The sequence below is a fragment of the Mustelus asterias genome, chromosome 7 (assembly GCF_964213995.1).
Source record: "Mustelus asterias chromosome 7, sMusAst1.hap1.1, whole genome shotgun sequence".
NCBI lineage: Eukaryota > Metazoa > Chordata > Chondrichthyes > Carcharhiniformes > Triakidae > Mustelus > Mustelus asterias.
In genome coordinates, this window is record NC_135807.1 from 74,513,134 (window position 1) to 74,525,438 (window position 12,305).

General features: G+C 41.3%; 1 protein-coding gene across 2 annotated transcripts in view; it reads left to right on the forward strand.

Moving 5' to 3' along the window:
• sgk3 (serum/glucocorticoid regulated kinase family member 3) overlaps positions 1-12,305 on the forward strand; it is an 87,079-nt gene that overhangs the window by 58,746 nt on the left and 16,028 nt on the right. For both annotated transcript variants that reach the window (XM_078216282.1, XM_078216283.1), the window contains exons 5-11: positions 4,096-4,171; positions 5,967-6,054; positions 6,165-6,214; positions 6,417-6,474; positions 8,069-8,152; positions 8,246-8,377; positions 10,211-10,323. In XM_078216282.1, the coding sequence (XP_078072408.1) occupies positions 4,096-4,171; positions 5,967-6,054; positions 6,165-6,214; positions 6,417-6,474; positions 8,069-8,152; positions 8,246-8,377; positions 10,211-10,323 (601 nt within the window). The remainder of the gene's footprint in view (positions 1-4,095; positions 4,172-5,966; positions 6,055-6,164; positions 6,215-6,416; positions 6,475-8,068; positions 8,153-8,245; positions 8,378-10,210; positions 10,324-12,305) is intronic.

Here is a 12,305-nt window from a genome sequence, read left to right on the forward strand (position 1 = left end):
CCCCATACGCTTTATGAGAGAAAGTAGATACTGTATTAAAGAGATTGAAAGAACAGGGCATTATTCAGCCAGTTCAGTTCTTGGAATAGAGTCATAGAGGTTTACAGCACGGAAACAGGCCCTTCGGCCCAACTTGTCCATGCCGCCCTTTTTTTTAAACCCCTAAGCTAATCCCAATTGCCTGCATTTGGCCCATATCCCTCTATACCCATCTTATCCATGTAACTATCTAAATGCTTTTTAAAAGATAAAATTGTATCTGCCTCTACTGCTACCTCTGGCAGCTTGTTCCAGACACTCACCACCCTCTGTGTGAAAAAATTGCCCCTCTGGACATTGCCTCTCATCTTAAACCTATGCCCTCTAGTTTTAGACTCCCCATGGGCCAGAGAATTTGGCTGAACTTGAGTTTGACATTAAAATGTAGATGTCTTGAAAGTATTTTGAGTTATTTGTATTTTCAACACTTTCAGTTTCATTCATTGATAGAATGATAGAATCCCTACAGTACAGAAAGAGGCCATTCGGCCCATCGCGTCTGCACCGACCACAATCCCACCCAGGCCCTACCCCCATATCCCTACATATTTTACCCACTAATCCCTCTAACCTACGCATCTCAGGACACTAAGGGGCAATTTTAGCATGGCCAATCGACCTAACCCGCACATCTTTGGACTGTGGGAGGAAACCGGAGCACCCGGAGGAAACCCACACAGACACGAGGAGAATGTGCAAACTCCACACAGACAGTGACCCAAGCCGGGAATCGAACCCAGGTCCCTGGAGCTTTGAAGCAGCAGTGCTAACCACTGTGCTACCGTGCTGCCCATTATAGTGATTCATTATAGCAAGTCAATAGAACTTACATAATGCAGTTATTTAAATCCCTGTCAAAGACAACAATTGATGTAAGAAATGTGTTCACGTGAGCTCAAATTTGCTGAGCTTGAGTAATAAGACTGAGCAACAGCACTGCACTATTCAACACAGCACTATGCTGGAGATGGGAACCTGGTTACCAAATTGCTGAGCAAGAATACTGAAGAAGGGATATGAAGCTATTGGAGAGGATTCTTAAGGATAGGTTTTATGCGCATTTGGAAAAGTATTACCTAATTAGGGAAATTCAGCATGGGCTTTGTGCGGGGCAGTTCATGTCTTACTAATTTGATTTTTGAGGAGGCGACAAAGATGATTAATGAGGGTAGAGCAGTGGATGTTGTCTACATGGATTTTAGTAAGGCTTTTGATAAGGCCTCATGGTAGGCTCATCCTGAAAATTAAGATGCCTGGGATCCATGGTGACTTGGCCACTTGAATTCAGAATTGGCTTGCCAATAGAAGTCAGAGACGAGTGTGGAAGGGTGTTTTTCTAATTGGAGGTCTGTGATGGGATCCGTTCTGGGACCTCCGCTGTTTGTGATATATGCATTGAAAATATAGATGGGTGTGTCAGTAAGTTTGCAGATGACACAAAGATAGGTGGAGTTATGGATAGTGCAAAAGGTTTTCATAGGATACAGTGGGATATAGATAATTTGCATATATGGGTGGAGAAATGGCAGATGTAATTTAATCCGGGCAAGTGTGAGGTGCTGCACTTTGGGAGGTCATATGTTAAGGGTAAGTATACAGTTAATAGCAGGACCTTGAACAGCATTGATGTACAGAGGGATCTTGGGGTTCAAGTCCATAGCTCCCTGAAAGTGGCCACACAAGTAGATAAGGTGGTAAAGAAGACATATGACACGCTTGTCTTTATTGGTTGGGCATTGAGTACAAGAGTCAGAATGTCATGTTGCATCTTTATAAAACTTTGGTTAGGCCGCACTTAGAGTACTGCGTTCAATTCTGGTCGACATATTACAGGAATGATGTGGAGGCTTTGGAGAGGATGCAGAAGAGGTTTACTAGGATGCTGACTGGATTAGAGGGTATAAGGAGAGGTCGGGTAAACTAGGCTTGTTTTCTCCGGAGCGATGGAGACTGAGGGGAGACCTGATAGAAGTCTATAAAATTATGAGTGGCATAGATAGGGTTGACAGTCAGAATCTTTATCTCAGAGTTGAAATGTCTAATACTAGGGGGCATGCACTTGAGGTGAGAGGAGGAAAATTCAAAGGAGATGTCGGGGCAAGTCTTTTACACAATAGAGTAGTAGGCCTCTGGAACGCGCTGCCAGGGGTGGTGGTGCAGGCTTGTACGAAAGGGGCTTTTAGATGAACACGTGAAAATGCAAGAAATGGACGAAGGGCAGGCAGAACATCATGGGCCAAAGGGCCTGTTCCTGTGATGTACTGTTCTATGTTTTAAGACAAATGTGTCACGGTAGCAGTCTTTGCAAGTGAATGTATAAGCATTTGAAATTAAATCAGGGAACTGGAAGTATTAATTAGAATGGATGGGCATGTTGATGATTCTCTTACAGAATCTTGCTTTCATCAGCTTAATATCCCAGTTTTTCTTTTCAATTCTTGAGAAAGGTCAAGTAGGTGAAAGGGGAGATGAGATAACCTTATTAATTAAATACATTCGATTGCAGCCATAGAATATATCGAAGTACTGGGTATATACCTGAATAACCAGACTTTATTCTTGAATTAACTGTTGTTTAGTTTCTAAAAGGAATCATTTCTGTGGCTATACTCGTGCTCCAAGTTGCACAGAGTCAAAATCAGTATCTTCTTGAGAGTCTCAGTGTCTGTAAAGAATTTTGAGAGTCAGGGAATAGAATTCATCCAGGTGGAAACCCTGCCATTTCTCCACCTCTTTGTCCTTTATCGACTCCTACTGCTGCAGTTGCTTCTCTTCCACCACTGGCATGCGTTGAACCTGAGCCAGATCCCAGCCCAACTTGGGCACTGTAGACCCTCACTTTGGATGAACACTGCTGGGTGAAACCTCCTGCTACTTGTTGCTATCTTACCCTCTTTCATTCAGGTTGTGCTCAGTGTGATGGCAGAAGCAGGACCAGCTGGAATAACTGCTCCGGTTCCCCCAGTCACAAGACCCTGCTCTCTCACCCTTGCTGATTCTCCAATCATAGATTCTGCCTCCTGAAGAGGAGCAAGAGCAGGAGAGACGGAGCCTGTGGTTGGAGGAAGTGGAGCAATGAGCGTGGGAGCGGCAGAATCTGTTTGGGGCAGTTCCTTGCAGACTCTGTCTCTCTCATGTACTTTTCTCTCATTTATCACTCCTGTCACTGATTTTATCTGGGCCTTTTGGGGGCTTGCGAGGGCAAATTTACCTGCTGCCTCTTTGTATTTGAAACCTGGTCTTTGACAGTATCTACTCTTGAACCGCCCCTTCCAGCGGCAGAATGCAATGACTCATTGCAGCAACTGTCAGGATATACAATGACCATTTTAAATATGAAGACACCTGCAAAATAAAGACAGCTGCTGCCAGCCCTTCACTTCTCTGTAATTTATAGCTTCCATTGCACTTCAATGCAAATTTTGTGTTCTGTAATATTAAGGAAGGAATCTTTGTGTCTGACCATGTCTAGGATCCAACTTTTCTTGGGGTTCAAAAGCCACCATCGAGTGTAGAAATTGTATGGCTTCTTCCTATTGTGTCTTCAGCTGGCCCAAATGGAACTAGTGAAAAGTGAAAGTAAAAAGAGAGAACTCTGTTTCTCTACTTGAGCACAGCTGCCTCAGCATCAGTATAAATGTGGCTTAAGTTTGCCTAATTTTGGTGTGAGTTTATTCTTTGCACTCCAGCCTCCACATGCAAAGCCCCTGCATATGGAAACTAAATGAATGAGGGAGTGTCTGCAGTAGAACGTTCTTCACTATTTGAAGTTCTACATCAGTCACATGCAGCATCTTTGTATGTAGGAATAGAATGGTAAATTTGCATCTCAAACATTTTATAAATTACTGAAACCATCTGGAAGCCATGTGTGCTCTTCAAGTTCAGTTTCATATTTTGTGTGTTTCTGTGGGCTTATTGTAATTGAGGGAGCCTCAATAGATATTACTTGGAAAATGCTTTGTAGTTTTTGAATTAGTAGCACAAGAGTTGTGTAGTGTTTATCCGTATTTGATCAGGAGTGGAAGGATAAGACTTGTGTTCTTTTCTTAACAGCATTTATTAAGCAAAGAAGAGCAGGATTGAATGAATTCATTCAGAAACTAGTATCACATCCATCATTAAGTCAACAGTAAGTTTCATGTCATTTCTTCCATAAAATGGTAACCATCTTCATTTTAATCGATGCATTATGTATTAAATATGAGAATTTTTGTTAGCAGCTAAAGCAGCTTTCTGAATTAAATGCAGCTGAATAACCATCTTTTTTTAATATTTGTTTTTTCAAATTCATTCTTGACACGTGAGCATTGCTGGCAAGGCTCCAATTTATTGCCCGTGAGCAGGTGGGGGTGAGTCACCTACAAATGAGTGAATTGCTAGACCATTTTAGAGGGCAGTTAAAAATCAATCATGTTGTTGTGGGTCTGAGTCAGAAGTAGATTGAATGAATGTTGAGTGCTGAATGGGTTTTTATAACAATCCACAGTTTCATGATATTAACAAGTGTAGCTTTTCAAATTCCAGATTTATTTATTAACCAAATCCTTCAGTGGCCCTGATGGAATTTGAACTCGTGTCTCCATAGTATTAGTCCAGGTTTTTGGATTATGAGCGCAGTAACATAACCACTATGCTACTGTCCCTGTTTCTTATAAATGCTATTTCTGTAATTCTACTTGACAAAGTTGTAGGATAGCTGCTGTGAAAAATAAATATGATTTTGCAACATATTGGAATTGCAACTTATTGAATCAAAGAATGATCAGATTGAAGTTGGGATAGCCTAGGGTAGCCCCTGAGATTGGTTGCATAGATTGTGATACAAGGTTGACCCATCTTTGTTTATTGCAAGGCAGGCAGTATTCAACTTCATGCTTCCCACTGATTTAACTGATCTAAGCATCCAACCTGCACCAACTATGCTGTTAATTGGCTGGACAAGACAGCAAGAGGCCACTATCACTAGTTAAAGCTAGCCTTCACTGCTATCGTGTTGACTGGAGCAGATGCTGCAGCCATGAAAGAAGTTTATCTGATTTGCGGAGTACTTTTTTAAAATAACGTGGGAGATAACAGACTTCAAGGTTTTCAGACACTGCTCTGGAGGCCTTGAAGACCAAGTTGCAAACAAGGAGAGATGTCCTGTAATCATTCACATCAAATTTATAGCACAGCAACAGTTCATTCAGCCAGGCTGGTCCATGTTGGTGTTTATGCTCCGCGTGAGCTGCCTCCATCACTCCTTCATCTCTCCTTATCAGCATATACTTCCAGTCCTTCCTCTCTCATCTGTTTATCTAGCTTCCCCTAAATTTACCTATCTTCAACCACTTCACATTATAATGAGTTCTCTGAGTGAAGAATTCCCTATTAGTTTTATTAGTGACCATCCTGTATTTATGACCCCTAGTTCTGGCCTCCCCACAAATGGAAATATCTTGTCTATGTCTGCCTTTACGCAATTTTAAAGACCTCTGTCAGATCACCCTTCAGCCTTCGTTTTTATAGAATTATAGAATCCCTACAGTGCAGAAAGAGGCCATTCAGCCCATCACGTCTGCACCAACAACAATCCCACCCAGATCCTATCCTCTTAACCCCATGTTTGCCATCATAGCTCAAATATGAATGCCACAGAATGAAGGCATTATCATGACTACTGCCAGGATACTGGACTTTGATCTGCATGGCATTCTGCCTTTGGTCACATTCCACCTTGACATCAAGGGAGTGGAATCACTTAGCTTATGTATATTGAGGACTATGAGCTGCTGCAGCAGCTCCCTTTTAAAACTTCCGGTGGTGTCAGCATGGCTTTTGATATTTTATGAGCATTTTTGTATTTACAATTTTAAAATTATACCCATTCCTTTAGAATATCAAAGCACGTTGCCATTAAAAATGTGATTCTTTCTTTTCTTTAGCCTTGAGTTTCGAGCATTTCTTCAAATGGACAACCCAAAGAATCAGTCAGATCCATCAGAAGATGAGGATGAAAAGCTTGGTCATATGGTAGTGTCACAGATAAATTCTTTAGTTTTAAAATGCACTTACTGCCTCAAACTGGGCATCTTTTTTCATGCTCATGCCACAGAAATCTAAGATCATTTTTATTTCCACAGCAACATTCTACCTCTGAAAGCATTTATCTTGGTGTGTCAGGAAATCCCCAGTGAGTATTTTATAGTTCTGGTCATTTATTTTGGTATTTGATTGTAATAAAAACTTCAATCACTTTGCCATTTAAAAATAACTGTGTCATATTGTTACGTTGTCCAATTTTGTGTTACACAAAATTGCAATTTCATGTTTTGCGTATTTTAACCCACACTACTTCACTTTTTGACTTTTATGGGATTGGTATTTTATTTCAGGGCTCAGCCAACAGACTTTGCTTTCCTGAAGCTAATTGGCAAAGGAAGCTTTGGCAAGGTAAGATTTTGAATATTCCATTTTTTTCTTGCTTACTCTAATGCATTAGCTGCAACATTTCGCAGGTTCAATGTGCCACAATTTTTATCCATTAAGCGATGGCCCTTGTGAATCATAATGTTACAGGCAAATGGGCAAACTGTACTTCTTTCCTCACACCAAAAGTCCATAAGCAGAAGCTACTTTGAATTATTTTTTAAAGAATGCTTTGGTGTGTTTTCCCAACACGCGGAGATGCTGGTGTTGGACTGGGGTAAGCACAGTAAGAAGTGTCACAACACCAGGTTAAAGTCCATGTCAATATGCGCGATCTTCTTGGAGATCCTCTTCACTTGGAGCCGGTGTCTTTAACCTGTACTTTAACCTGGTGTTGTGAGACTTCTTACTGTGTTTTCCCAAACACTTGGTTAGTGTGATCCAATTTTCTAGTAACTTGCCTTAACAGCACAAGAATCACAGAATTGAATATTAGTTCACATGATTTCCAGAGTCCAAGAAGTCAAATTTCAGAGGGTTGTTCCTTCATGGCGGAGTTCAGTCCTGATTAGTTTCTGATCGGAGACAACTATATAAAAATTCGTGAAATGAATGACACTGTTGCATGCTGGGCTTTCTGTGTTTAGACCACTTGGCAGGCATTGATCAGAGACTCGTAAAATCAAGCAGGCTTCAGGAAGTTGAGAGACAGTAACTGGTGCTTGCTGAGGCTGCTATAGTCCTTTCAAGTTGGTGTTAAAACAACAATCTGAGGATTTCTTAATTCTGAAAGGAATATGGAAATTTAAAAATGGTCAATCAAGTCATGTGACTTTTCTCCATGATGATTTCAAAAAGGATGTTTATCCGGTATTTGGAACTGCCTTTGATTCAGGACTGACAATGTCCTAGCCATTAGTTTCAGGTTCTTGTTGCAGGAAGTCATTATCTAGGCTGACCCTCTGACTCTGGTAAAGGGTAGTCATGATGTGGAGATGCCGGCGTTGGACTGGGGTAAACACAGTAAGAAGTTTAACAACACCAGGTTAAAGTCCAACAGGTTTATTTGGTAGCAAAAGCCACAAGCTTTCGGAGCCTTAAGCCCCTTCTTCAGGTGAGTGGGAATTCTTCAGGTGAGTGGGAATTCCCACTCACCCGAAGAAGGGGCTTAAGGCTCCGAAAGCTTGTGGCTTTTGCTACCAAATAAACCTGTTGGACTTTAACCTGGTGTTGTTAAACTTCTTACTCTGCTAAAGGGGTCAGCTTATCGAGATGCAAATGATGTCATTGTCCCCTTTTGAAAGGAATCTGGATGGTCCCAGGTGTGAGATGAGTCTGTTAATAGCCCTGCAGGCATGAGTTTCAACCTGCAAGTCGTTTCGTGGTTACAAGGAGTTTGTGTAATGAGGTGTGAGATTCCACAGGCTGAGAGAGGCATTATTTTGTTCTTGTAACTGTTGTTGGTAGCTTCCAGAACAAAGGGCCAATCCCTGTGCAGCCACCTTTTGGGTAATCAAAAAGTCAATTTTAAAATAGCAAAATCCATTAAAGTTTTTGATATATACGGTCTTGATTTTGTGTCTTATTGACCTAACAATGACTAAAATTATATTGTTAGGTTCTACTTGCGAAACATAAAATCGATGGGAAATTTTATGCAATTAAGGTCTTGCATAAGAAAGTAATCCTAAAGAAGAAAGAGGTGACATTAAACATTTAATTTATTACCAGATTTATTTTAGTATTTTCTTGATTTGTGTATGCATTTCAGATGTTAAAATATTTTTTAATGCAGCAAAGGCACATTATGGCTGAGAGAAATGTGTTGTTGAAAAATGCGAAACATCCCTTCCTGGTTGGGCTTCATTATTCATTCCAAACCACAGACAAGCTCTACTTTGTTCTGGATTTCGTTAATGGTGGAGAGGTTAGTATTTCTATTTGAACCAGTCGACAACTACAAACAGGTAACACTGAATTGCGATCTGCTTTGACACCAAGAGAAACAGATTTCAGTATGTTTAACACTTTAGAAAATTGGTACTTTTGTTAAAATGAAAAGACAAAGACAGCATTACTGAAAACTACTTGTTGGTAATCGCATATAATAACACTTGCTGTTTATTTTGATTTTTCTTCATGTTTTCTTTTCCCTCCCCTTAATCTGTGGTATGTTGCTAATTTGTCATATGTAGCATTAGTGTAGGTAATATGTTCCAAGTTCCGCACTGGTGTTACGTTAAATATGCAAAAACATAATATGCAATTCCTTATAATAGGGCCACTAGTGTATTACAATGCAGCCACTTACGTGTGAGGAAGCAGCTAGCCTCAGTTTAATATCTTTTCCATTTCCTACCAGCATTTTTGATTTGAAACTCCTTTCACCCAGAAATAAAAAGTTAATTCCCATAGTCAAGCACATTATGCCAAGGGATGCATCTCTTCAGCAGAAATCATCTTTCCTCCCGTATCCTGCCTGGTTGTCTACAGAAAAGACATACACTGCTGTACTGACTATACCAGCTACACCTCTCTGTGAGAACTCCCCTCTCTGTATCTCTTTCTTTCTGAAATTTCAGCGACAAAGTGCACCACAGCTGTTTTTACCTTTGTTGCAGGTGTGAATATTTTGCATCTTGCTTGGTCCCCCAATCACCATGACAACTAAGCCACCTGACTTCTTGCCAGACAGAACTTATAACTGATTACATGACCCTCCATTCATTGAATCCCTACAGTGTGGAAGAGGCCATTCGGCCCATCGGGTTTGCACAAACTCTTCGAAAATGCACCTGACCCCCACCTTAATCCTGTAATCCCACCCCACACATTGATCATGGCCAATCCCCCTAACCTGCACATCTTTGGACTGTGGCAGGAAGCCAGAGCAACCGGAGGAAACCCACCCAGACACGGGGAGAACGTGCAAACTCCACAGACAGTCAGCCAGGGCTGGAATCGAAACCAGGTCCCTGGCGCTGTGAGGCAGCATTGCTAACCATTGTGCCACCCTCCACTTTACCTTGAATTAAAGCAGCAAAACAGTCCAGGGGTCACATGCAGCCCATCAGGGTTCAGAGTGGGGCCCATGAGACATTCCTGACTGTTGCCCACATGCAGAATTGCCACATTCTGCTGCTTTCCATCAGCATAGCATGTTTCCTACGCACGTATAGCAAGAGCGTGTGAAGTGAGGGGCATGCTGATTGCAAACAACATTGACTGTCAGCCAATCAAGCATAAATATTTAATTTATTTTTGCCACTTGAAATTGATAGTTCTAAAAATATATGAATGATTAAGCATTTTCTATCACTTAAGAAATATTCACTGTATTAAATGTATTCAATCTTATTTAAGGGCCATAGTTAGTGAACATGCCCCATTTTAATCTTGCGGCCCGCTGAGATGAATAGGGCCACTCATGCGGCCCACTTGCTAGCCTAGGTTGCCCATCACTAAATTAAAGGTATAGTAATTAAACATAATTATCATAAAACCTCACACTCAACACATTATAGGCTGTTCTACTACATTAAAGGCATAATATCATGCAAGATGTTACAATTTTGCTGTAACTACTGTTCACATGAAACCTTCCCTCTCTGTATATAAGCCATGATTAATTTGTCTGTTTAAAAAGTGGCAGCACATGTACTAACAAATTTAAAACAGAAACGTTTCCTCTTAGTTCCTGGAAAGCTTGTGCTGTATTTGAGCATCATGAGTTAATGTACTTATCCTGAACTATTTTCAGTTGTTTTTCCATCTACAAAGGGAGCGATGCTTCCCAGAAGACAGAGCCAGATTTTATGCTGCAGAAATGGCCAGTGCACTGGGATATTTGCATTCACTCAACATTGTTTACAGGTATCCTATTGTTCTAAACTTAATGTAAATCATTACAGTCCACTATGACTAATGCATTATCAGTACAAGCTTTACATTGTACAATATAATTTTAATTTTACAATATAATATATATATATAATATATATGAGGAAGAGAAGGTGTCACAGGCTGATAGGCTGGAGGAAGTAGATGTTCGGAGGGAAGATGTACTAGCAATTTTGAATAAACTGAAAGTTGATAAGTCCCCTGGGCCTGATGAAATATATCCTAGGATTCTTTGGGAGGTAAGGGATGAGATAGCAGAGCCTTTGGCATTGATCTTTGCGTCCTCACTGTCCACGGGGGTGGTGCCAGAGGACTGGAGAGTGGCGAATATGGTTCCTCTGTTTAAGAAAGGGAATAGAAATGACCCTGGTAATTATAGACCGGTTAGTCTTACTTCGGTGGTCGGTAAGTTGATGGAAAAGGTCCTTAGGGATAGGATTTACGACCATTTAGAAAGATGCAGCTTAATCCGGGATAGTCAGCACGGATTTGTGAAGGGCAAGTCTTGCCTCACAAATTTGATAGAATTTTTTGAGGAGGTAGCTAAGTGTGTAGATGAAGGTAGTGCAGTTGATGTCATATACATGGATTTTAGTAAGGCGTTTGATAAAGTCCCCCACGGTCGGCTTATGAAGAAAGTAAGGATGTGTGGGATAGAGGGAAGTTTGGCCGATTGGATAGGTAACTGGCTATCTAACAGAAGACAGAGGGTGGTGGTGGATGGAAAATTTTCGGACTGGAAACTGGTTACCAGCGGAGTGCCACAGGAATCAGTGCTTGGTCCTCTGCTATTTGTAATTTTTATAAATGACTTGGAGGAGGGGGCTGAAGGGTGGATCAGTAAATTTGCTGATGACACCAAGATTGGTGGAGTAGTGGATGAGGTGGAGGGCTGTTGTAGGCTGCAAAGAGATATAGATAGGATGCAGAGCTGGGCTGAAAAATGGCAAATGGAGTTTAACCCTGACAAATGCGAGGTGATTCATTTTGGTAGGACAAATTTAAATGTGGATTACAGGGTCAAAGGTAGGGTTCTGAAGAATGTGGAGGAACAGAGAGATCTTGGGGTTCATATCCATAGATCTCTGAAGGTTGCCACTCAAGTGGATAGAGCCGTGAAGAAGGCCTATAGTGTGTTGGCGTTCATTAACAGGGGGTTTGAGTTTAAGAGCCGTGGGGTTATGCTGCAACTGTACAGGACCTTGGTGAGACCACATTTGGAATATTGTGTGCAGTTCTGGTCACCTCACTACAAGAAGCATGTGGAGACACTGGAAAGAGTGCAAAGGAGATTTACCAGGATACTGCCTGGTTTGGAGGGTAGGTCTTATGAGGAAAGGTTGAGGGAACTTGGGCTTTTCTCTTTGGAGCGGAGGAGGTTGAGAGGAGACTTGATAGAGGTTTATAAGATGATGAGGGGGATAGATAGAGTGAACGTTCAAAGACTATTTCCTCGGGTGAATGGAGCGGTAACTAGGGGGCATAACTATAGGGTTCATGGTGGGAGATATAGGAAGGATGTCCGAGGTAGGTTCTTTACGCAGAGAGTGGTTGGGGTGTGGAATGGACTGCCTGCAGGGATAGTGGAGTCAGAAACTTTAGGAACATTTAAGAAGCTATTGGATAGGCACATGGAGTACTTCGGGATGATAGGGAGGAAATAGCTTGATCTGTTTCAGACAAAGCTCGGCACAACATCGTGGGCCGAAGGGCCTGTTCTGTGCTGTACTGTTCTATGTTCTATATCAACGCACAATACTACCAAGTGAAAAAAGGAAATGGAAACTCTACGCTTAAGTATTTCAACTGCATCACATTCTACACATCAAAAGTGGGAGTACAAGCAATACTCATCTGACTATGAAAACTGTACCAGCGAAGCCTTTAGAGAATGTTAGCAGTGCTTTTTTAGACCTGCATCAAAGACAGGTGTGGAGCATATCCCATCATATTCT